The 25642-nt window shown below is 44.1% G+C and overlaps 1 protein-coding gene across 1 annotated transcript; it reads left to right on the plus strand.

Moving 5' to 3' along the window:
- The first annotated feature begins 24343 nt into the window (after window positions 1–24343).
- LOC140899966 (actin-like) lies at window positions 24344–25477 on the plus strand. The gene has a single exon (XM_073316343.1). The coding sequence runs from the start codon at window positions 24344–24346 to the stop codon at window positions 25475–25477; it is 1134 nt and encodes a 377-aa protein (XP_073172444.1).
- Window positions 25478–25642: the final 165 nt, after the last annotated feature.

The raw sequence follows: 25642 nt of genomic DNA on the forward strand, positions 1-25642 counted from the left end.
TGCTGTAGAGAATTCAATCCTACTTAGCACGCTTTGTTTCATATAATCTTACGGAAATTATCTTCTGTTTTCTCTTCAGGAATTCAAATAATCATGATTTCAGTAACTACCTGCTGACATTATAGTTCAAAAGCAGTTTAAATATTCATTTACATTATAGATGGGGGTACAGGTCAGAATATGCTAAATATATTCCCAGTCCTGATCATACCATGCACTCTAGTATTGTCTCCACCTGGCTAGCTTGCTCTGTGCTTGCTGATGGTGAGCTCCATAGCAAGACAAAACATGCATCCACAGTTGCCTACCCATTCAGTTCCAGTGCATCATTTCTGTTGTGGCCATGCCAGACATGGACGGGGTGGAGAGGGTTCTGACGCAAACAACTCAGAACTCAAAGATTTTCCAGCTTACATCTACTAAGCTTAACAGCAAAATTGTTATCTGACCTTCTGAAACAAATGGATATGTTTGGGTATTTCATGTGGCTGTACGAGCTCTCCTCTGTCGGCTTTTCAAGCAGCAAAACTATCATAAGCCATTTGAAGCCAAAGAGAGGCGGGTTCCATCCATTATCCAGAAGTACTTCCTCTACGCCTCTGTGAAAGCAAATATTTTGATTCCCCTCAAAGCCAAAAAAGCAGGGACTGTTTAGAATTGGAGAACGTACGATCCAATCCGATCTCCCTTCCAATCTTCCAGCATAAAGGAAAAAGGCAGAAACCAGGGTTGAGATCCTAACCCCAGCTCTGCCCCAGGCAGAAGGGCCCAGGAGGCATAAAGGAGCCCTAAATGCCTCATATCTAGCCGGGGAAGGAGTCTCCCTGCACAGCACTTTGTGATACAGCCCTCAGCCACCTTCTGAGGACCCCCTGGGATAGGAGACCTGCTGGGGTTGAGTGCTGCAGCCCCAGGAAGCTGCTGTAACAGACGGGCATCCAGGGGTGTCTAAGTTATGCCAGCCCAGGATGGGGTGGGTGCAAAGGTAGTTTAGAACCCCACCCGTCTGGGCTATGAGTTTGGAATCTCACCCTACGTGACTCTGAAATATTGATAAATCAAATGCAAAATTACTCCAAATTCAGGTGGTTTTTGTTTTGTTACTCATTCAAAATTAAGCCAATTTCTATGAGAAATGCTTCTGCAAATGCCAATTTTCAAGTGAAATGGTCCCATTCTTTGAGTGCAGGTGGATGTGCATTTAAAATAAATGAGAGAAATGTTCCATTTAGCATATTCTCCACTTAAAAAACAAGCATTTTCCTGTAAATTTTCCACAAAGTGATTTTTGGGGGGGGGAGGGGGGGAGGTAAAATAGAACAAAATGAATCACCAGAAATTACCTAGTGAAATTACAACCAACAGTGTTAATTTCACACAGTGCTAAACAAAAAACCTATGTAACCATCTACAGGGCCTCCTGCTTAAAAACTCAGGGAACAAAATAACACTGCTTCCCCCTTTTATTTCCATCAGTGGTGCTCACTTTCCACATTTATTACTGGCTAATTCAATCCCTAAGTCCAGAATGCTGTTTGTTCTTCAGACAGGGGTCTGCGTGGGGCAGATGAAGGAAAAGCCAGAAGAAGAGCCATGATAAAGCCAAAGGCAATGAAACGTGCTAATCAGGCGTTGTTATTGACATTCTGAGCCCTGCCACGTGGCCCGCACTTGGCAGTGTGCACTCTGGTGGCCATATGGATAACAGGATCAGACACTGATTTCAATCAAAGCAACAGGAGAAGATGTGAGTGAAAGAAGAAGGGAAGGTCCGGTATGATCATCATGCCGGTTGTCACGGTTACACCCCAATTCATGCTGCTCCCACGCATGGGGACTCACAGGATGCTCGTAGCACTCAATTCATTGCTGTGTCAAGCAGGCTCCTACTGGCATAATCAGGCCTGAGACCTTCGCGAGAGGAACAGAAGGGGAGATGCCACAAGTCGCCCGCAGCCTCACTCTCCTGGGTCCCATATCTGGCCAGAAAGGGGATGTAACTAGAGTCCCCTCGGCAGCCCCACTAACGGGGGCTTCTAGCGAATACTGCCCACAGAGGGGAGGTAGCCAGAGCCCCCTGGGTGCATGCCCCTCTGACGGGGCTCCTGACTTACCCAATAAAGGATCAGGTGCAGGAATGAGAACAGAGAGCACCAGCCAGGGCATTAGTGCAGGAAGGCAAGTGAAAGGAAGGAGGAGGTTGCCTACAGCCTGGGGGAGGGGGTACTAGAAGTCTAGATGAAACTGTAAAATGGATCATTATCTTCTGAGTCTCTCTCTGGCTCCCTGTGGCACTTGTCAACACTAGGAAAATGCTGACAATGATTTTCCACCCATTGCCAGTGTTTAAAGGACTCAACTGCTAGTGTAGACAGGCCCCAGCCTTTTTCAGTACCATTAGAGACAATTCTTTTGAGGCCTGGTGAAGCCTCTCCACAGCCTACCTCTCCCACATTCCCCTGTCTCACCCCCCGACTCTCCCGCACACGCAGGCAATAGAATCAGCATACAATAAGGTCAGTGTGCACAGGAGCAAGAAGTCCATTAGCAAAAGCTGGCACACAGAGCCTATGCTGTGGGTGAAGTGCTAGGGTTTCGGCCGATGGGGATTGAGGGCCATGTTACGTAACCCTGTGAGGAGCCTGCTGCATTCAGCTCTGCTCATCGGCATGGTGATGTACAGACCATTATGATTTCAGGCTGCTGACATGACAAACAATGGCCCCTCACAGAGCCAGCAGGAAGCTCCTCTGCCCAGGTGTGCTTGGGGGTCTTCCAAAACAGAACAAATCTTTCCTCTCCACAGCTATTGTTAGGCTACTGGCGAAGGCTTTTCAAGGGCTCGACTGGAGCGGAAAGGGAGCCAAGTTTTATTTTGCCCCTTTGGGTCTGTTGAAAAGAGATGACATTTGAGGAGGCCTGGGGATTGACTCTCTGGAAAAAAGGTTTTGCTCGCTACCTACCGCAGTAGGAGACAGGTCGGAGACTGGATTGGAAAGGCAGGGTCTGGATGGCTTCAGGAGGGCTGGCCCAATAGGGGGCCAGATTGAATTTGGTCTCCTTAGGGAAGGGGAAAGAAGGGCCTGTCAATCATCCTGAGCTTTGTAAAGAAACCAAAAGTATTGTGGTTGGCCAATGAAACACACAGAGACAAGGATCCCAATGCAAATAGGGTGAGTCAGGCACTTGCAATTTAAACATGCGGCATGGGCTTACAGTTCTCTTGCACGGAAGTTAGCCTGGCATTTTTATTTCCCCACAAAGGGAGAGAGGGTGCAGTTTGTGTCAGCTGTTGTCAGTGGACAGACAGGAAGGCTGAGGTCATTTGGAGAGGGGTGGGGTGTTAATCCTTCAATTTTTTGGGAGGGGGAGTATATTTTCATTTTCTTTTTAAGGCCAGAGCTCTGGATTGATGCTTCTGAGAAAATATTGTGAGTCAGGGCTGGTCTAGTCGCAAACTTGTAGCAAAATAATAAAAGGTGTGAATGGAAATGGTAACAGGATGGCTTGTGCCTTAAGGCTAGAGGCCCCGGACCAGCCAACCCTAGTTACTGAAGAGGCACACCTGAGAGAGAGCAGGTGATTCCCTTATAAGAGAAGCAGGAAGCACAGGAGTGAGAAAAGGCTTCTGCAGGGAGAGCTCCTGGCACCAGGAGTGTTTGGGAGCCAGAGCTAAAAGGCTGAGCTCCAGCCAGGTAGAGCCTGGGATTGGTGATTGAGTTGGGACCCAGCTCTGGGAAGGAGCTGGGGATGGGGGACAACTCCTTACCGAAGGGGAGAGAAAGATGGTGACCTGGGGCTGGGGCCTGGAGGGCCAGACTGTGTAAGGACTAAAATTGGACCCCAGGAGGGGAATGTTTTAAATGATCTTCGGACTGGGTGTTGTGGATTGTCACAGTGTATTCCCCACTATTATCCAGCAAAGGCACCCACCCTAGGCTTGTTGTCTCTCTTCAATGGAAACACATGTCTCTCTCCCTTCTGACCAAGGTATTTCCAGACTGGACAGTTCTCTGCCTGCGCTGCGATGTCTCCAGCAAAGTGCATGCTGCCTAAGCAGGCTTCTTTTGCCTTCTCTTCAGAGATGGTGAACAGTGTGATTGCCACAGTTGATCTACCATGTTGCTCTTTCTAAGCAAGCACATTTTATTCTTAAAGCAAAAGCACTACAGAGAAAACATCATAAAAACAATGAAAGAACCTACAACCTAATAAGCTTACCAGAAATCACCCCAAAAGGCTCTGGCGGGTGAGCAGTCCTTCAAACGGTTTCCAATTCATAACACCCTTTTCTCAGAACAAGCACACAGTCTTACGGGGCCCCAGTAGGGCAAAATCCTTCCAGTTCTTCCCTAAGGACTGGAGCCCTCTGTGGACCAGTGGTTTGCTGGATCAGAAAGTAGGCCATGGGCTCAGTTTACCACCAAGCTATTTGTCCAAAGATCCTTTCTTTGTTGGTTGGTCCCTGGAGAATCCAGTTTGAACTAGTTGATGTGAACCTCTTGGTGCAGGGGTGGGGGGGGACGACTAGAGCGTGACTTTGACTAATCACTCCCCTTTGCTCTCAGTTCTAGGAGAAGCTGTACTTTTACCCTTCCCATGGAAATACCTAAAATCCTTTAAGAACCCATAAACAATTGCATTTTGATATACTGGACCCTAAAGGTATTAAATTTAATTCAATAAGGTTTATCCAGGAGGTTGCAGGAGGTTGCCTGACTTGTCACATGGAGTTTTTTCAAAAAGCCCCTTGAGGGGGAAACTGAGATAGGTTGCTTTGTGACCTGGGCAATGCGGGGGCACATGGGAGGTGGCTAGTTTGGTGACAGAAACTGATTTAATTATTTGGGTGCCAGTCTCTGTCTTGGCACTCACATTTTGGAATAAAAATGGCTGAAGTTAGCAATTGTTATGATCTTTAGCTAAAACACCCTTATCACTGTTATTCCAAAATAAGAGTGTCCACACACAGACAGGCACCCGAAGTACTAAACTGGTTTTAGGAAACCGATATAATTCAATTGGTGCAAATTATGTGTGGCCTAAATAACATTATTCCAAGGCTCTGAAATAAGTGATACTTTTTAAAAGGTGTGGAGAACTTTGTTATTGTTCAAGGTGTCAAGGGCTGACATGCTCACAGTGTCCCTGGCTCCACAATGGGGTTCCCTGCAGTTTCAGGAGGTCTCAGAGCGGATTGCAGGGTCAGGGCTAACATTAGGGATGCTGATCCCAAACAACTTTCTGGACTGGCCAGTGATAAGAGCGCTAGCCTAAAATTTTAGGAGAACTGTGTTCAGGTCCCTTTTCCTCCACACACTGATTATGATCAAATCACTTAGCTTCTTGGGGCCTCAGTCCCACAGTTGTAAAATAGGGATTGTAGCTTTCCTGCCTCACCAGGTGTTGTGAGGGTACCTATATTAAAGGCTGTGAGGTGCTCAGATACAACACTGATGGAGGCTGTACAACAGCTTAAATAGAGAAACACACCGATGCCCACCCTGTCCCTGAGATAACTTTTCATTCAGTGAATTTTGTGCTGGTGAAATACCACGAGAGACTGACTTTCTACAGTTAAAAGACTCCGTACACCATGGTCAATGACCCAAGCATCCCCACTGATTTGCCTCAATCCTACAGAGGAGGGACCACTTCTAAGGGCAAGAACAAAGGTTAGTCATTATTGACCTCTCCCTTAGCCTACCAACGAAAAATAATAAGGGCCTGTTCCAAAGTGCAAGGGAAAGACAGCCTTTGATTTCAGTGGTTTGGGTCAGGTCCCAAGTAACAACTGAAATGGTGGTATTTCTTTTTAGCAATTTGGATTCCTGTGCACTTGATCTGTGTGCAACTTAGCACATGATGTTCACAGAAGGTCATGCAAACATTTTCCTTGGTTTAGGTCTGCGCAGTTTCTTGAGTTTTGCTGTGAGTTTTGGGCTCGAACTAACCCCAAACCCACAAGCAGTCAGTTGAAGCTGGTAGCCCCCTGGTTTGAACATATGTCAACATAACCCCATGAGTTTTCCATGGATTTGACATACAACCTCATGTCACTCCCAGGTTCAGTCAAAGCTGGGCCAAAGTTCACTAGGAAAGTTCAGCAAACCTGGGTCATGACTCAAGTTTGCAGCTAAACCTGAAAAGAGCTGAACTTTGGGTGGATTTTGGCTTTCCTTGAGAATGCTTTCCACAACTCTTCTGTCTGCTCCGAACTTCACTGCGACCAACCAACCAAACTCATGTAATCACCATTTCAAAACACTAATGAAAGCATCACAAATACTGGGAAAAAATACCAGAGCCAGAGGAAATGCTAGGAATTTAGCCAATGGAAAGTATGGTCACTCCTGCAGAAAGTGTGATCTATTTGCTCAATTAATGAAATCCCACCAATGAAGTTCATTTCACACAGTGCTGAAAGAAACCCAGATTTCTTATGTTGTCTTAGTGGTTGCACTCAGATCCCAGATGGGTGGATAATAAAGTTATAAATGATTTACTGCTGTACAGTATATATTATCGGAGGTTTATAGAGATCAAATCACATAGTGAGCCGAAAAATCCTCTCTATTGTTGAGGCTCCTCTGGGTCTGCTGTTGGCAATAGCCCATTAATGGCATATGGAGGAGTTTGCTTTATTCTAACAAGAGCGTAGGCATTAAAATTTAATTACTTCCATTATTAGGCCAATTTTGTTTAAAAAAATAAATAGACCCTTTCTTTCTTAGCATCATCTGAAAGAGGGTTCCGCTGGTTCTTTCCATGTCAAATTTTCTTACAGAACTGTATCTTATTGATGGTGTAACAGGAGATTCTTGCTTTCCAATAACAATATCCTTGCCCCATGTCTTTATTCCTGAGATATGGCTACATCCTGATGAAGATTTCCTTGACCAAACTTAGTGTCCCAGCATCTCTCTCCCTAGGATAAAAGATTGACTTGTCCCTTATGAAGAAAAACCCCCAACTATGGGACAGCCTTTTCCTGAATCTTTATTAGAGCCTTTGTAAACCCAGTTGCCATCCAGCTGATTGTTCTATTTCCTGTGTTGTCAACTCTCACAATTTTAACATAGATCTTGTGATATTTGGTGAAGTCCTTGAAGCCCTAGCTCCAGGAGTCAGGAGTCTCAGCTTTCAATGTCTCTAGCTCTAGTGGTTGCATTGAAAAGCTTCAGGATGTGATCTGAGTGCCCCCTAAAGGCTCAGCAACGAGAAAGGAAATAAAAAGACCCTCCCTCCTTGTTACAAAAAAATTGGTGAATTTTAAGCCAGTCTCATTTTTTGAGACTTGACCCATGGTATTTGAATGTGTGGGGCTGACAATACTGCATTTGTTGGAGAAGCAACTTTGTACTGATTGAAAAAGACTTGGGTTTTTTCCCCCACTGTGATGGAAGGGTGTAACCCACACAGACAACAAAAGGGTTAAGGTTGGCCTGAGAGGCCAATTATGCTACTTGGTTACACCTGAAAGCTGGGCCAGACTTAATTAAAGATGAAGCCCAGCTGGGGAAGAAGCTGGGGGACCACTATAAAGGAAGGAAGTCTGGAGCAGATGGAGACTTCAGGGTAGCGGTGCTGCAGTGCCTCTATTTGCTGCGGTGTGACTAGGAGGAAGGAGAGAGAGAGAGACCCAGACGCCTCTCCTAGGTAGAGAAGTTCAGCAAGAGGCCAGCAGAGACAGAGAAGCTAGTGAGGTGGGGCAAGCTTTGGTGGTGAGTCCTGAAAAAAAGGCAGGATATGGACTTGTAGGGGCAGAGTATAGGGGCATTCAGTTGAGGCCCAGAGAAGGACAGAAAGTGAGTTTGTTTGTACTCTTTAGTTTGGGATCTTGCTGGGGAATTCCAGGGGAGAACCCTGTTGGTCCCAGCCCTGAAAGAAGGGTGGACCTAAAGAGGTTGTGTGGAGAAGGCCTTTTGGACTTCTATGTTGCTCCAGAAAGGGAGCGGGGGCCTAAATCATGATCTGGTCGCAGGGCTGAATTGCGAGAAGAGAAGGACCACCGCAGGGCTAGAGAAACCACGGGCAGGGGCCTTAGACAAGAGGACCCTGCCGTGCCTTGCCAGGAGGGGTCTCTACTCTTCTACGCCCATTTTATACCACTTGAAATCCAACCCCTAGTGATTCTGACCTGCTCTCTACGTTCCTTCTGAGGTTGTGGAGGAGAATAGAGGGGAGCCTCATCTCTGTTCGTGGGGAGCTAGGGCTTTCAAACGGTAAAAATGTAAATAACAGGGCTGTGTCTTGGGCAAGGCCCTTAGCATCACAGATGGGGCCATGCTGACTTCTCCCACAGAGAAGTGCCTACAGCTGCCAGAATCAGCCGTTATGTGTGGGCAGAAGAACGAATAGGAGCAAGGTGTTCATGCTACGGCCGTTCGGGCCACCGCTCAAGGAAGTTCAGCTCTGTCTGGGAGTTGGAATTCAGGCGTCTGCGTCTGCGATGGTTGTCCTGCAGATAGTCACACACTTTCTCTTTGTGTTCAAAGACTCCTTTGTTTTGTCTCTGTTTTCCTGTCAGATACCTCACTTAGGTCCGTGTGTAAGGCAGATACCATGGGGTATTACACAAGGTAAACCAGGGAGGGCAACCCGACACCTGCATGACAGCAAATGTTGTGATTTGACAGTCACAAAGGGCCAGGGTACAGATCTGCTGGACTTTGTGCTGAGACACGCAGCGCTCTAGAAATAGATTCCAGCTATGCACCCATTGCCCAAGTCTGCATAGTGCTGAGTATGTGAGACACTGAGCACTCTTAGCTCTCACAAACTGCAATGAAAACTGTCTGGGGAGAGAGCTGACTGGAAATATCTCCAGTAGACTAGATATGATAGCTGATAGATTGTAAGCTCTTTAGGACAATGGAGTCTGTCTTTCTTTATGGCTAGTAGCAATATTACCAGACTGTCTAGTGTCCTCACTTTACTAGGTGCTGTGCAAACACAAAGTAAGGTACAAGAGATTACAATCTAAATGGGCAAAGGGTGAGAGGGTTAACAGAGGCACCCAGAGGTGAAGTGACTTGCCCAAGGTCACCCTACAGCTCAGTGGCAGAGCTAGGAATACAACCAGGTCTCCCTGGTCACAGTCCAGTACCCTATCCACTGGACCACACTGCCTGTACACCTGTGGTGCTATTCAAGTAATGAATAGTCATAGGTGTCTTGATTTTCTATAGTATGTTTTATACAAATTGTATCCCTAAAGAGCTCAGGAGCACTAGACAGCATGTGGCCTGGGTTCTCAGACACTTTCATAGTACAGACTGCATCTTAATAGACAGATCACCCCATGGCCATCTCTCCTCTCATTCCTGATTGCCCGGACCATCTTGCTGCCCATTCACAATGATCAGGGCCCCCTTGTTTCCCATGTGTGGTCACGTAACATCCCCAACACATCCACTCCTGTTGCTTTTGTGGGAAAGTAATATTAGCGAGATATTTGCTGTGTTTTTTTTTTAACCTTCTGTTGTGATTGAGCAGCTTGAAACAAGGCGGAGAAGGCTCTCCAAGCAGGACTGTGAGGATGAGTTAGCTGTTCACCTGGTGCTTTGAGAGCCTTGGGTGAAAGGTGCAGCCTAAGTGCCAAGTATCATCGTTGTGGCTTTCTACGATTGCTGTGGTTTCATGGTGCAGCATTGCTGAATTAAATAATGATGCTGCTGCAACAATGGCAGGTTTGGGGGGGAAATCTGGATCTGAAATGAGCCCAGCCTTAGCGATAAGAGACCATGGAATGCTATGTGCCCGTGGTCTTTACCCTTTTCTCAGTGTGCGCTCGCCACTCCAGTTAGCATTAGCGGTGGGCTTTGAGGGCAAATGGCCCCATTTTACAGAAAACAGGGGCACTATATCCCCGAATGGGCGTAAGTCTGACCAGTGCCTGATAAAATCCTGGTGAGCAGGTTTTCCAGCAGCTGGGCCAAGAGCCTTTCACCTGTGCAAAGTGGGAATGCACGGAGGGCAGCATTGTGCTGAACGGTTTGCGTGAAGGAGCCTCTCCAATCTAGCAAACCCACTGCTGTTCCTTCAGGAGGCTGGCTCTGTGTTTTTGTGAGCCGTACCTAGCATACCTGTTGTGCTGGCACATAAGGCAGGAGGGATACGCTGCCAGCTGTAATCACTGCTCTGTGCCATGGTGCAGCATGAGGTGCCTATTTGCTTTGTTTATTAAATCTCTCATCACCCTGTAGGCATGTATTTCTTGTCTCGGAGTCACGATTACTGCTTTAATTATTAGCATTTCCTTTGCCAGCAATTCCTCAGCTTTCATTCCCTGAATCAGCAGGGCCTGCTGCAATTGAAAGCCTTGAGTACTTTACCCTACGGAGACGTGACTGGAGCCATAGGAGCCATTTGGAATGGCAAATCCATTTTTAAACACCCAAGCCTGAGCAGCCTCACTTCAATAAGTGACCCAACCAGGAGGATTCGCAAATAATGACTGTTCATGTCAAAGATTTGGATCATTTAAAGGGACAAGGGGGAGTAGCTTAGGTCTACAGTTTTGAAATATCTTAAAATTATTGTGTGTGTGTAACTGCCATATTTAAAATACCCTTAAATAAAATTACTTGGTCTCTTAGGGAATGTCTACATAGCGTTTTGGAGCAAGCCTCACTGCCTGCCCAGACAGCCTTCAGTTGGTGTGACTCACAAAAGGAGCTGTCTAGACAGTGCTTTGAAGCTGCAGCAAAGGCTGGACTTCAGGCGCCGAAACCTTCCTGCTCTTCTTCCCCACCCTAGGCTTCAGAACCCAAGCTCCAGCTATTTCTAGAGCTTGACCTAGCCTGAGCCTAGGCTGAGGCTTGCTCCCACTCCATCCAAAATGCTGTGTAGACAAATCCTTTAGAAAGCAAAGCCTGTGTTTATGTAGGATGAGGGCCAAAGAACAATGACCTGTGCTTTTGTCTTCCTTCCATTGACTCTGCAGCAGGGAACTATGTTCTGACAGCCCTATTCAATTCTTACTCCAGGTGGGTCAGTTCTCGGTATAGGGATTGAGCACCTGACAGCTGAGGTGGAGAGTGATGCTGGTCTGCAAGGTTCTGCGGGATGGAAATGCCAAGGAAGGAGAGGAGCCAGCTAGCCAGCCACAGTAGCAGTCCGTAGAGGTGTCTTATTCCTTTGGTTTAAATGGATGGAGGCTGCTGTCAGGAGGACCTTCCACTTTGAAATTAAACTTCTAGCCCAAGATGTCCCCAGTCTGTTGACTTTTAGGCTATTTCATTTAAATGTTTGTTCTTGGAGAATATCTTCTGGATTTGTATTAAATTCTAAGTTGATTCCCAAGCGCCCAGAGCTACTGGAGAAAGAGTTGTGGAGGCCAATCCAAATAACTAAAGCAATAGAAATAAAATGGTCTGAAGATAGAAAAGGAGTACTTGTGGCACCTTAGAGACTAACCAATTTATTTGAGCATGAGCTTTCGTGAGCTACAGCTCACTTCATCGGATGCATACCGTGGAAACTGCAGCAGACTTTATATATACACAGAGAATATGAAACAATACCTCCTCCCACCCCACTGTCCTGCTGGTAATAGCTTATCTAAAGTGATCATCAGGTTGGGCCATTTCCAGCACAAATCCATGTCAAGGTTCCTCCCCCACTCTGAACTCTAGGGTACAGATGTGGGGACCTGCATGAAAAACCTCCTAAGCTTATCTTTACCAGCTTAGGTCAAAACTTCCCCAAGGTACAAAATATTCCACCCGTCGTCCTTGGATTGGCCGCTACCACCACCAAACTAATACTGGTTACTGGGGAAGAGCTGTTTGGACGCTTCTTTCCCCCCAAAATACTTCCCAAAACCTTGCACCCCACTTCCTGGACAAGGTTTGGTAAAAAGCCTCACCAATTTGCCTAGGTGACTACAGACCCAGACCCTTGGATCTTAAGAACAATGAACAATCCTTCCACCACTTGCACCCCCCCTTTCCTGGGAAATGTTGGATAAAAAGCCTCACCAATTTGCATAGGTGACCACAGACCCAAACCCTTGGATCTGAGAACAATGAAAAAGCATTCAGTTTTCTTACAAGAAGACTTTTAATAAAAATAGAAGTAAACCTGGATTTGTGCTGGAAATGGCCCAACCTGATGATCACTTTAGATAAGCTATTATCAGCAGGACAGTGGGGTGGGAGGAGGTATTGTTTCATATTCTCTGTGTGTATATAAAGTCTGCTGCAGTTTCCACGGTATGAATCCGATGAAGTGAGCTATAGCTCACGAAAGCTCATGCTCAAATAAATTGGTTAGTCTCTAAGGTGCCACAAGTACTCCTTTTCTTTTTGCGAATACAGACTAACATGGCTGTTACTCTGAAACTGGTCTGAAGATAGTCACGCAACATATTTCCTTTGCTTATCATGATCACTCCAGTTCAGGAGGGGAGGTTTTTTGTCCCAAAGGATGCAGTGGAATCCTTTACATATCACCACATAATATGGCACTTTGCATTGTACCCAACAAGGTTCCCAATTGCTTGGATTATTATTTGTCAACCAGCGAGGTTTGTTTTGAAACTCTTCTATTTTAGGTGGTTATATAGGCCCCATCACCAATGTCTGAGCATCTTACAATCTTCAGTGCAGGTATCCTCACGTCACCCCTGTGAGGTAGGGCAGTGTTATTACCACCACCTTACAGATAGGAAAATGAGGTACAGAGATTAAATGACTTGCCTAGGATCACATAGCTATTCCATTAGTTGTCCCCCGGAATCACTTGGCTTCCAGGTCCTGTGGATCCTCCCCTTAGGCTGAGGGGGGGTCCTTCCGCCCGCCCACTTCCTGGATCCCAGTAGGATCACATAGGAAGCTCACGACAGCGCCAGGGATTGAACAAAGGGCTCTGGAGTTCCATGCAATCACCTTAACCCATGGATTGTTCTTTCACCCTGAAGCCACTGGCCTTAGCAGATTGGCATCAAGTTATTGCCTAAGTGTTCTTTTTCTCAACCTTGGGAGAGAAGCCTTCAGAAAATAAGTGCCCTGAAGTCCTGTGCTATTGTAGAGTTGGTCAAGTAACAGGGAAACATATATTTTGTTGTTTATTCAGCAGAAATGCCAACAACGTTCTTTGGATCAATCACTCACAATGAATAATTCAACAAGCTCCCTTGCTACAGGGCATAGGAAAAGGATTGTTTGGACTCAGTTGGCCCCTCGCTCTGTAATGGGTCCAGACCAAAATCCCAGGTCCAGACTTTAGGTTGTTCCAAATTTGGATCCAGATTAGACTTTGTGGCTTGGACCCAGCTGCATAAGAGTCAGAGCCTGCCAGATACAGAGTATCCTCAACACCCTCTGAAATTAAAGGGGATTCAGTGGAGTGCATGAGAAGATCCAAAACAGCTCCTTCAATAGAAGTTCTAGGCCATGATCTGTCCTGTGGAGAACAGGCAGCTCTTCCAACACACATTACCTAGCAAATATTCACCTAGGGAAACATAATAAAAGGGAAAAGCCAAGTCATTTAGGAAGTCTGGCTTCATACCGTATGTGCAGAGTGTACATGGCTGGTGGCCTTTTGAACAACTTCTCACATTAATTTTCTTCCAATGCTGACAACTTTGATTTATGACATTAAGGCTAGTTTAAAAACACCCAGACGTGAGGGAAGCCAAGAGTTTTGGAAGACTAAGGGAAATGAGGTCCATCAAGTGATGGATAGCATTGGTGGATAGGCAGACACCCATCTGCACTCGCACTGCAGCCAAATCGGGTCCTGGTTGAAAGAGAGCAGAGGGTTTGCTTGCATTATGAGGACCTCTCTCATTCAATTTTTAATATTGAATATTCTGCCAGAAATCCCATGGGATGGCAACAAAGTATCTTTTTTGGGTTGGATGCCAGGGGAGGAAACAGACAAAGAAGGACTTAGCAAATGAAAGAGATAAAACAGAGTGGTTGGGAAGGTTTTAAAAACTCCCTGCTGCAAGAACCCAGTGTAATTTCCTCCTTTTCTCTCTCTCTAATGTTGACAATAGTTGAACTACTCTCTGTCTCTCTGTGTGAACGTTGCCTGTCTCCCAATAACTTAGGTTGCCAGTCTACCACCCCCTGTCTTTAGCCCCTCTTTGCCTGTTTTCTGATCATTTAGTTTTCTGATGTCAGATCATAAACCGGACACTGGTTTAAAAAATCCTCGACCTTGGAGGCAGAGGGAAGCATCGTGGCAGCACTTTACATTTCGGGGGACCACATAATCAGCTAGTGTAAATCAGCCTCCACTGAAGTCAAAACACCTGATTTCCTGTTACCCTGCAGAAGGGAACAGCTTTTGAGGAACAGTCTCTGACTACTGGCCAGGAGATTCCTGTTAATATTTATATGAGTTACCCTCAACTCCTTTGCATGTCAGTGGAAGAATGAAACCACATAAGACCCAGTTCTGTTTTCAGATATGCCTGCTCCATTTCTGCTGACTTCAGTAGGAGCTGTCTGGTTGTGTCCGAGGGCAAATTTTGAGTTTTCAAGTGTAACTGAACCATAGAAAAGGTAAAGAAAGCAGAAATGGTGCAATAACAAATCTGAACAAACCAGATTAGCTGCCCATGCTGCTTACTGCTGTGTGGACACCTGTAAAGGTTGCACCTTAAAATATCATTTAAATATTGCTCTGATCATCAGGTAGATAAAAGGTTTATATACAATGCTTAAGAGGTGCCAACCATTGGTGAAATAACATGGGGGGAAATGTAATAGCTCAAAAGGAATATGCTTTTCTCCTAATGAAAATTAGATCAGTATTTCTTGTAGCTTTATTACAGAAAGTGTGATTGGCCCTTTCAACTTGTGAAAAATAACACTCAGTTTAAATGGCTCTTTCTTAGGAGTCAAGTGTTATTTCACAACAGGCCTTCAGAAGGATCACTTAAAGAGGTTTTCTTAGTTATCCAAACATTTTGCTGACATGCCCTGTTCCTTGGTGCTCTCACACCCTGTTAGCTGTATCGAGTTCGTGTTTACATAACACACACTTTCCCTGCAAACTAAAAATGAACCAAATAACCAAGGAGTGAAGTATTATGAAAGTTTTGTCTTTCATTTTATCAATAGTTTTAAATATTTAGAAAGCAAAACATAAACATCTTAGAAGAAATCCATGTGTTTGCTCTTGTCCAGAATTGTTAGGATTTATAAACAGATGCTGCTCTCAGGGTGTGGAACGGATGTTTCAGACTTTCCACCAAAGTTATATATGCTCGCGTCATTACAGCTCTTCCCCTGGCCTAAACTGCTGGCACAGTTTCCCGAAATGTTTTTCATTAGTAAACTTTTCATAACCTCAAACTGTAATAAGCTGCACAGTGAAATCCACGAGGATGCCAGCTGGAGTTGGCACTTGGCAAAGGACTTTCAGAGCTATTTGCTCAGCTGGATTTGAAGGATGTTCAGGACCAAGTAACAAGACATGTGACTTAGTTTTGACCTATATCACTGGCCAACCTCCAGTGATATTACACTTGAATGCTGGTTAATGTGAATGCCTTGCACCTCGGATTACAGAAACGCTGCCCTGGTTGCTTTCACACCTCATATACAACTTTAAATCACAGCCTGGTGGCAATAGGTTGCATAGGGCTAACTTGTAACAATGAGACTCCAAAATGGTTAATTGAAAATGTAATCCTAAATGAATAGTTATTCTTCATGGGTAAGAGGAGCACAAGTTTCCTTTCTGTGGCTCTTAATCTAGTTTTCACTCAGGGCCTGATCCTATACCCACTGAAATCAATAGTAAAGCTCCCATTAACTTCAGTGACACGCATACCAGCAAAGGTAATGAAGCATGCATGAAGTGATACATACAACAAGGGACAACAGCTGGGGGAAAGTGACTAATGGGCAGTTGCATGCACAGATGAGTGTCTAGGTGGCTAAATATCCATTTGGGTACACAGTTGCATGATTTATTTGCACAAATATGGCTGCAAGCAGGTGTAAGAATTTTTGCACAAGGTTCTCTGCCTTTCTTTTTTTTAAATAGATGTTCAAGGTTTTATCTCTGCTGAATATTATTTTATTACTTGTATTGCTGTCAAGTCTAAGTGCCCCAGTTGAGATTTGATACTGTACGTACGCTAGGAACTATACGTACACATAGTAAGACAGTTTCGGCCCTATACGTTTACAATCCAGACAGACTCAGAGTGGGATTATTGTCACCATTTTGCAGATGGGAACTGAGGCACAGAGACTGAGTGACTTGACCAAGGTCACAGAAAGAGTCTGTGGCAGAGCTGGGAACTGACCAATCTCTTGGCTCCCAATCCAGTGGTTTAATCATAAACCCATACCTTCTTGGCACCAGGCTTTTATGCACTCTATAGGAGACGGGGGGGGCAGTATTTTTACTGACTTTCACTGAGCACCCAAGGAGGCATCACTTTTACCCTTGGCCCATAGCAACAGAAAGGGTTAATTCATGGCTGAGCAAAAGGAATACACTTGGGTGAAATTCCTTTACCCTTTCTTGATACTGTCCATGGAGGAAGTAAATAAGTCTTTTTCTGCTTTATCTCAATTTTCAGATAATCAAGTCTACCATTTTAAATATGTAGATTTTCAGCCAGGCTTTTATTTGTACATTATTTATACAGGGCCGAGGTGTGTGGTTCATTCTCCCATCTTTTTCTTTTCTTTTCTTTTCTTTTCTTTTTTGTTTTTTGTTTTTTGTTTTTTGTTAAATCTATTTTCCCAAAATGGAAAATATGCAACTAAGTGGCTTTTGTGAAGCTGGATTCCAAGCTGTTTGAATTAAATCTGAATCCTGCTGGGGCTTGAACCTTCCTGATTGTTTGTCACTAGCAGGGTTTGTTACATTTCAGATGATACTATTAATTCCAGGCCCTTCTCCCCCCCTCCCCCGAGATACTTAGTGACTGTAAAGAGTAGAAGATCAGGTCTGTATCCCCAAAGACATTCCAATTTACCAACATGGTAATTTAAGTTGCCCCTACAAGGACAGTGAGATGTATTTATTTTTGTGGTATAGTTTATAATTTGTTTCCACTTTCCAGAATACCTTTTTAGGAGTTGGAACATAAACACTTTCCCTGTTGATTTAGATCTTCTTTTCTATTTAGCAACCATTGATTTTATTTTCCTCCCCAGTGTTTTGTATGCAGCTGAAATTAACACACCTCTTTTTGTTTAGCACCGGCTTCAATTTGCACAGGGCCTGAGCCAGTGAGTACCATAGGAGTTGGATTAGGCTCAGAGCTTTCCCCTGTCTTTGCCGGCATCAATCCTTGCTACCACATAAAGCTCAGTGAAGGAAGTTTGTTACTGAAACACATCTGCAGGGTCAGCAGAGGGAGCACAATGCAGTTTTGTGGCTTCCGCATAACAAAGGTGTGATCCGCAAAAGCTGCCAAACGCACAGCTTCCTACTATGCCATTTCAATGGGACTACGTGTGATAGGAAGCACTATCCTTGGTAGCAAGTGTTTTGCAGCAGTGAGAACTGGTCATGGTTTTGGAGATGAGTTTTGTAAATCTGTTTCATTTTATATAGCTAAAATCTAGAGGATTTACTAGAGATTATGAACAAATTTAGGGTGAATTCCATCTCCATGTACAGGGCAATGCCGGAGCTATGTGCCACTTGAATTCTGTTTTGTGCTATCCTTCTGCATAGGGGTGAATTTCACCTCTCCAGAATAACAGAGTTGGTCTTAAAACATTAATCTTCCTTTGCCTATTTAAAAAATATCCAATGCTTAGCCTGCAACGAGGACCAAACCCTGCATTTCTGGTATGCACAACTCCAGTCTTTGATGGGTTTCTTGGAGAGTTGGGGGCACAAAGAATGTAAGGTCAGGTCCATTTTAACTAAAATCCTTCTCTCTTCCACACTTCGGATCTCTATTTCAAATTCTTCACTGCATCTCTGCTACAAAGTTAGCCTGCAGAACTCACTGCCACAAGGTATCAGTGAGGCCAAGAGCTGACCCAGAGAGAGGATCACCCAACTGCCCACTGCAGGGTTTCCTGCACCTTCCTCTGAAACACCTGGACACTGTCAGAAGGGGGTCACTATATTAGATGGACCACTGTGGCAATCCTTTCAGCATTAATAGGTGCTCAATGCATGGAATGATGGCAGATTTTGTACTCGAGACCAATATTTTAGATCAAAGGTCTGCCATGAAAATTGGAGAGGAGGACTTTGTCCATCTGGTGCTCACAAAAATGAGTTCAAAATGCTGCCAAAGTGTCTGAAATCTGGGTATGCAGCAAGTCGTGCATTGAATGTTTTACGTTTTTAAAAAAACCCTAAAAACACAAACCCCAGGCGTTTCAACAAACACGGTCAAATGAGTCAGTGCAAAGACTTAAAATCATCAGGGAAGGCAGTGTTTGTTTTTACACGGGGGTTATTGGAAATGCTAGGGGTGCATGGTAACAATTTGTAGCTGATGTGTTTTGAAATATCATAACTGGTGTCAATAAACACATTAAAGTTCAACTTCAGAGAGTGTTGTGGGTGTCTGGAGTGTGCTGAAGGGCTTCACATTGAAACAAGTGAGGAAGCAATCAAACACCTCCCCTCAGAGAGGGAAGGGATCTTGCAGGGTTGTTAGAGCGAAGAATCTGTGATTGTGATTACTGCTTCTGATTGGCTAAGAATTGTTCTATCCTGTTATTTTCGTGACCCTGTCTGAGGGAAGGCTGCTGGCGACCAGCTTTCCTCACCCGCTTGCCCACAGTGCATTGTGTTGCTTCCCCCTTTGCTCCTCTCTCTCACATCCAGGTTCTCCTAGTGGAGACGCCCTCGCTCCGTGAGAACGCACCCATGTCTGTCTGTTCATCTCCCCAGAAACACTCACTTCAGCTGCCCTAGGACACACTATGCAAATCCATGCACTCCAGACGGGCACTGACTGCTCAGGTCCCATGCTTGCACTGGGGAGATGGGACTAGAATTCTGGTCTTTCAACTGCATAAACCACAGTCCTCTAGCACTTGACCTAAAAGAGATCTCCCTTTGCCAGCAGTAGTAATAGGTTCTTTATGTTATCTGTGGGATAGCCACTAGAGAGCAACATGACTTCATACAGAGCATGACTGGTCTGTCCGCCTTAAGATATATCGTCTCCATCATTGTGTGCCTCTTGTTCATTATTTCTTTTATTTTCCCCTTTTTAATTCATTGAATGTCGCTAATGTCTGGAAGCATTCTCTCGAATTGCAACTCCAAACAGATGTCAGCTACTAATTTTCTGTCCAAATATCAAAGGGACGCTGCAAAATCCTCTTTTGAGACAGTCACAGAATGTCCTGTGCTTCCTTGGCATGATGTCTTCCTGTCTATGGTTACATCCTTCTAAATAAGAGCAAGGCATATTTGCCCTGGCAATTGACTTGGTGCTCTAGGACCATGCAATGGTTAACAAGGAAGTTCCATCATGAAAAAAAAGGGACAGAAATATGTTTTCTTTGAAGCTTCACTGAAATCTAAAAGTTGCAGCTTAATCCATTTTGAAAGCCGTATCAATCATCCTGTCGTGCAACACACTATCACAGATGTGAAATATAAAAACGAGCTAGCCTGGCCGACGAACGCAGGGCCCATTCTACCCGTCCATAAAAGCAAACATGGAAACTATAATTCACACAAATAATAAACATTTAATAGGGGATTCATGGGAAGAAAGGGAGCAAAAAGGACCCTGACACACTGGCACTTGTGTCTTGCCCGACAAAGCTCATTTGATATTTGGGAGAGAAATTAACACCAATTCATCAAGCGACTTGTCAAGTTGATGATGGATATGTCACTTCTTGCTTGGAGCAACGTGTCTGAGATTTTTGTAAGCACTGTGCTAGACTGTAAAATGTGATTACTTGTAGAAATTTGAGGAAGTACCAGAGTTGGAATGGGTTTGGTTAGTGACAAAATTGCTTGTCCCAGTACTCTTCCAATGAAATCTTGGGGAGCTTTGCCAGTGACTTCCACAGGACCAGGATTTAACCTAGGGTATGCTGCTGGCAGTCTTGTGACTAACAATAATGTGCCTTGAGCACATGGCATGTTCTGAGCATCTCTCAGATGCAAGCTTAGCATTCAGAGGTTCCAGTTGTATTCAACTCTGTATAAACAATGTACAGTATATTATAATGATGCTCTGTAAACCTTATGCCTTCCCGTGGGGCAGATTCAGCTAAAATGGACCATCATCACCCAGTCTGACTTCCTGTATGACATGAGCCATAGGACTTCCTTGAACTAATTTCTGTTTGAATTAGAGCCCATCTTTTTAGGAAAAACATCCTAATTCCCAGTGATAGAGGATGTATCAAAACTCTTGAAAATGTTTCAGTGGTTAATTACCCTTACTGGTAACAATTTGTACCTTATTTCTAGATTTAATTAGTCTACCTTCCTTTTCCAGCCTTCCAGTATTTTGTTCAGTCTGGATTATCTTCGAGGAAGATTCAGATGAGAACAAAGAGATCCACGTAAACTTAAAAAAAATGAGTAGATAGTGGGATAATAACATGGAGAAGAGTTAGGAGACTTGATAATGTATTTAAAAGTTGGATGGAATAAAACTGAACACCAGGTTTTAACAATAGGTATAAATCAAAAGAAGAACTGGCAACAATGAAACAATACTGCATGCTTAACCTGCGGAACTCACTGCTACAGGAATCCAGCATAAAATAGTATGTCTGGATTTTATTCTACTAAAATATGGGTAATTTAATTATTGCCTACCATGTTGGTAGCTACCCTGTCTTAAACAGTATTAAAAGGACATTTACTCCTCATGTTTCAGGCTACCAGTTGATCATTAGAGCTATGCAAATTCTGCTAACAGTCCCTAGCAATTCCAGATCATAAGGGTTTGTTCCACTTTCTTTTCCCCTAATAAGGGCTCACATCCCTGCAGCCCAGTTCCATAATGACTTGAATGCTGTGCCAGCCACTAAACAATACATTATTTATATAAATTCTCTTGCTGAGATACTTAGATGGTCCACAACACTATAGTATCAGAGTGCATCCCAATCTTTAATGTGTTTATCCTCACAACACCCCTGTGATGTAGGGAAATGCTATAATCCCCATTTTACAGCTGGAAAACTGAGGCACAGATAGGTTAAGTGTCTTTCCCAAGATCACACAGCAAGAAATTGAATCCTGGTCTTCCAAGTCCTACTCCAGGGCCCCAACCAGTGGATCATCCTTCCTCTCTATTTGGTAGCAGCTAGAGGCTCTAGATCAGGGGCTTATTGTGCATGGTACTGCACAATCTGCATCATAGGCACTCAGTGATGCCATGAGGGTGCACTAGGTTTAATTCAGCACAGGACTCCCTTCACCCCACTCCCCACTGTTTTACCTTTAAACCCCACATCTTCAAGCAAAACGCACTCCATAACTTTTGTGTGGCTTCCAAACTCAGAATCTGGCCTGAATTCAGGGTTTGCCACCAGAGAGATGTTTAGCTAGCCGAGTATTGGGGGCGGGAAGAGAGCATTTCTGGGCAGGTGAGATGTTCAACGCACAAACTGTGTACGGTGTTTTCAGTGGAAACGGTATGCTCAGCACTTCTCAAATAAAATAAGCAAGAATGCCCTATTAGTAGCATGTTTAACTTTTTTTTGTGAATTGTGCCCTTTCACTTATAAAGTCCAGTGTCTGTTGATATGAATTTGACACCGTTTATGAAGTGTCTGCAGAAATTTTGTAGAATACACATATTAAAATATTTCCAATGGTTTTTTTTTTCCTTGGGTGCCAGTTCATTATCAGTTGCTTGTTCTTCAGTGGCCTGTGTGAAAGGAAACTGGTGGTCTCACCTGTTTCTGGTGGGCAAATATTTCCCTGACAATTGACAGCTGTTGGCAGACTTGCAGGACCAAGATTTGAATGGGCCATGGAGAATGAACTAACTCCTCACGCCAAAATATGTTCCTGCCAGGTCAGGTTTGAACCACAGTGTCAAGGGGGCATAAAGGAAACTTTTCTTCCTCCATGTTGTACCTGTTCTGAGTAGAGGTCTTCAGTCTCCACTACTTCCAATTGACGGGAGCAGCAAATTCACACACATTGTTACAAACATAATAGTAAGAAAGTAAAGGGTAATAATTCATGCATGACCTTGTTATGATGATTTATAAAGGAGGGCCAATGTTGGGTCCAGATGGGTGTTCCAACCTCTCAGTAGTATAAAACTACTGTTTTATAATTGCAGTCAAAATTCCCTTGTTTAAATAATAAACATTATGTTCTATACTGAATACTTCACTGTAAACAGCACACTGAACATGCTGAACTAAATAGGGCTTCTATTGCGATGAATATAACAACCTCTTAAATGATTAGGACACCTGTTGACATTAATATAGAAGTGCACATGGAAATAAATGTGCCGCACATTGAAATATATGTACACAAATATTTAGAGGATTAGAGAAATTGCTAAAATGGATAGAGCAGCATTTAACACGAACATGTGTGGAATCTAGGCTGAAATGGAAAGAACATGCATGGAGTCGATCACTTATCAGCTGTTACGTTTTTGATTTTGGTGAGTTTTTTTAAGTTCACTTGGGGCAGAAAAGTCCCTGCACTAACAGTCATGGATTTATATATTCAGTAGAGATTTTAAATATATCGTTCTTTGGAATCTGCCTCTGATTCATAACCACCTTCACTTAGTAGCTGGCACCTTTGCCGTGCAAGCTGCAAAAGAAAGTAATTAAATTTAATAGAAGCCACCTTCACTTTGAAGCTGCCCTAGATTTAAAGCCATGAAGAGAAGCAATTAAACTACAAGAGCCCTGGATTCGAAACTAAGTTATATGGTAATTTTTGTTAAAGGAAATTTTCACTGTAATTGGGATTGGGTTGTCAGACCTGATTGTGTTCAGAAGTATATTCCAAAATTAATGATAGAAACCTTCCTCAGGAAACCTTTTCTTAAATCAAAAATACAATTTAAAAAGAAAGCAAAAAGAAAAAATAGGTGTAAAACTGAGGTCAAATGTCACAGACAGAATATTTCAAAACTTTTGGAACTTTGGTTCTCCCCCAGAATGTGCTGTGATTATAAAGGCTAAGAAGGGAAGAAGGATGTTTGTTTGCAAGCAGGCTTATCTGGCAGCAGCACAATAGGTAGGTTCATTTAGGAAAGGTGCTTTTTTTTCAATGGAAAGTGTTAGATGCTTCATTTAAAGAAAGCTAGTCTCCTGAAAACAGCAAAATCTGCAAAAATGACCTGTTTGTTTTTCACTTCCATGATTTTTTGCAGGTAAGGTAGAGCTTTGAAAGTAAGTAATAGCAAAGACTGACGAGAAACAGAATGCCGTAACCAGTACCAAATGTAGCCCCGTTCTGTTTAAAAATTATATTTTTTAGGAGTTCTGCATGTAGGATTGAAAAGAATTAAGTGAAAGGTTCTGCTTTTGGTGCAGGCACTGTTCAGAAATCAAACAGGCATATTCAGCTAGATACCCCACAAAAGCGAAGTTGTTCCCATCTTCAACAGCTGTTGGCAATATTTGCAGATTATTAGTTAAGGTGTGGGTGCACGTGAGAGGTTTAATTATTTTCAAGCAGGCACTTTGCAAGCAGGTTCGAGAGTGATTCTTAAATAGCTCACAGTCCATAAATGAGTCCATATGGAGCTTATGAAAAAAAGCTAGTAAACTGTATATTCATAACAGAATATTTCTTATAGTGTCACCAGCCACTGGAGAAAACCTGGTAGGAATAATACAGGTTGGGGGGAAAAGCATTGAGTATTAGTTGTTGGTGAGGCATTATGAACATGTGTGCTTTGGTGTAAACAGTTGATTATTTTTATTTGTATTTGGTAGCACCTGGAGGCTCCAGCCAGGATCAGGTCAAATCAAGACATGCCTTTCTGTAAAAGACGCTTAAGTCAAACACAAATTATTGGGTCCAGTAAACGACTGAAATTTGCTGGCCTGTGTTATATAATGGTCCCTTCTGGCCTGATACTCTGCGAATCTAGGAATCTAAGCAAGCCATTTTTCAGGGATGTATCTGAGATCAGCACTCAAATCTGTACAGCCCTGACAGCTGACTCTTCAGCAAAACCATTATTACTTCACTGGTCCATTGTTAGGTACTTGAGAGCAGAAATGGGAAACTGCAAATTCCTCAAAAACCTGCCTTGGCATTTGTCAGTAGCGTAACAGCCTGGTTGATAGCGTGGGAGAATGAGAGGACTCTGCCGTGTATGACATCAGCAATCTAGAACATTTATTATCAAACATTCTGCCTGCATGGCATCTCCCGAAAGCAGCTTTCAGGTAGGCAGCAAATAGTTCAAAGAATGTTTGACCCTAAAATTTTAGATATCCCAGCTGTGATATTTGACAACGGATCTGGATTATGCAAGGCTGGCATTGCAGGGGACAGTGCACCGAGGTCAGTTATTACAGCAATTGTTGGTCGCTCGAAAGCCAAAGCAACGATGCTCGGCGCAGGGCAGAAGGAATTTTATGTTGGAGAAGAAGCCCAGTCCAAAAGGGGTGTCTTAAGTTTGAATTATCCAATCGACCATGGCATAGTTACGTCCTGGGATGACATGGAGCGGATCTGGAGACATGTCTACGAGTGTGAGCTGAGAATCAAAGCTAGCGACAGGCCGGTGCTGCTGACGGAGGCCCCGCTCAATCCCCTGCGGAACCGGGAAAAAATGACTGAGATCATGTTCGAAGGCTTTAAGGTGCCTGCCATGTATGTCGCAGTGCAGGCGACCTTGGCGCTCTACGCCTCAGCACGCACCACGGGGATAGTCATGGACAGTGGAGACGGCGTTACCCACACCGTGCCCGTCTACGAAGGGTACTGCTTGCCCCATGCTGTTTCTAGGTTGGATATCGCAGGCAGGGATATCACTGAATACTTCATGAGACTCCTTTTGGAAAGTGGCCACTCCTTCGTGAGCACAGCCGAGAGGGAGATCGTGAAGGACATCAAGGAGAAGCTGTGCTACGTGGCTTTAGATCCCGTCCAGGAAATGAAAGCAAAGCCGGAAGAAATCCTCAAAGAGTACAAACTGCCTGATGGAAATATCATTAAGATCGGCAATCAGCTCTTTCGAGCCCCAGAGACCCTTTTTTTGCCCGCTAACATTGGTATTGAAGCCCCCGGGGTGCACAAAATGATCTTCAACAGTGTGATGAAATGTGACATTGATGTTCGCAGGAATCTTTATGGCAATGTGCTTCTTTCCGGTGGGTCCACCCTCTTTCCTGGACTGGATGAACGGATCCTGAGGGAGATGCAGCGGCAGGTGCCCATCGGGATGGCCGTACGGATCATCGCACCGCCCGAGAGGAAGTACTGTGTGTGGATTGGGGCCTCCATCCTCACTTGCTTGTCATCTTTTAAACAAATGTGGGTCACCGTCAGTGATTACAAAGAGTTTGGTGCAGCTGTAGTTCACAGAAAATGCTTTTAAGGAGAGACTACGCAACTGAACCAGTGTCTCATTCGAATAGATGGTGCTCAAGAAATGCTCCCAAGATGTGAACCAGAAGATGCTACAGCGGTCTGTGTATTTATTGGCTGACCAAACATTACAGAAAATAAAACATTAGAAACATACCATCTTGTTCAGAATGGC

This window comes from Lepidochelys kempii, chromosome 18, assembly GCF_965140265.1.
Source record: "Lepidochelys kempii isolate rLepKem1 chromosome 18, rLepKem1.hap2, whole genome shotgun sequence".
Classification (NCBI taxonomy): Eukaryota; Metazoa; Chordata; order Testudines; family Cheloniidae; genus Lepidochelys; species Lepidochelys kempii.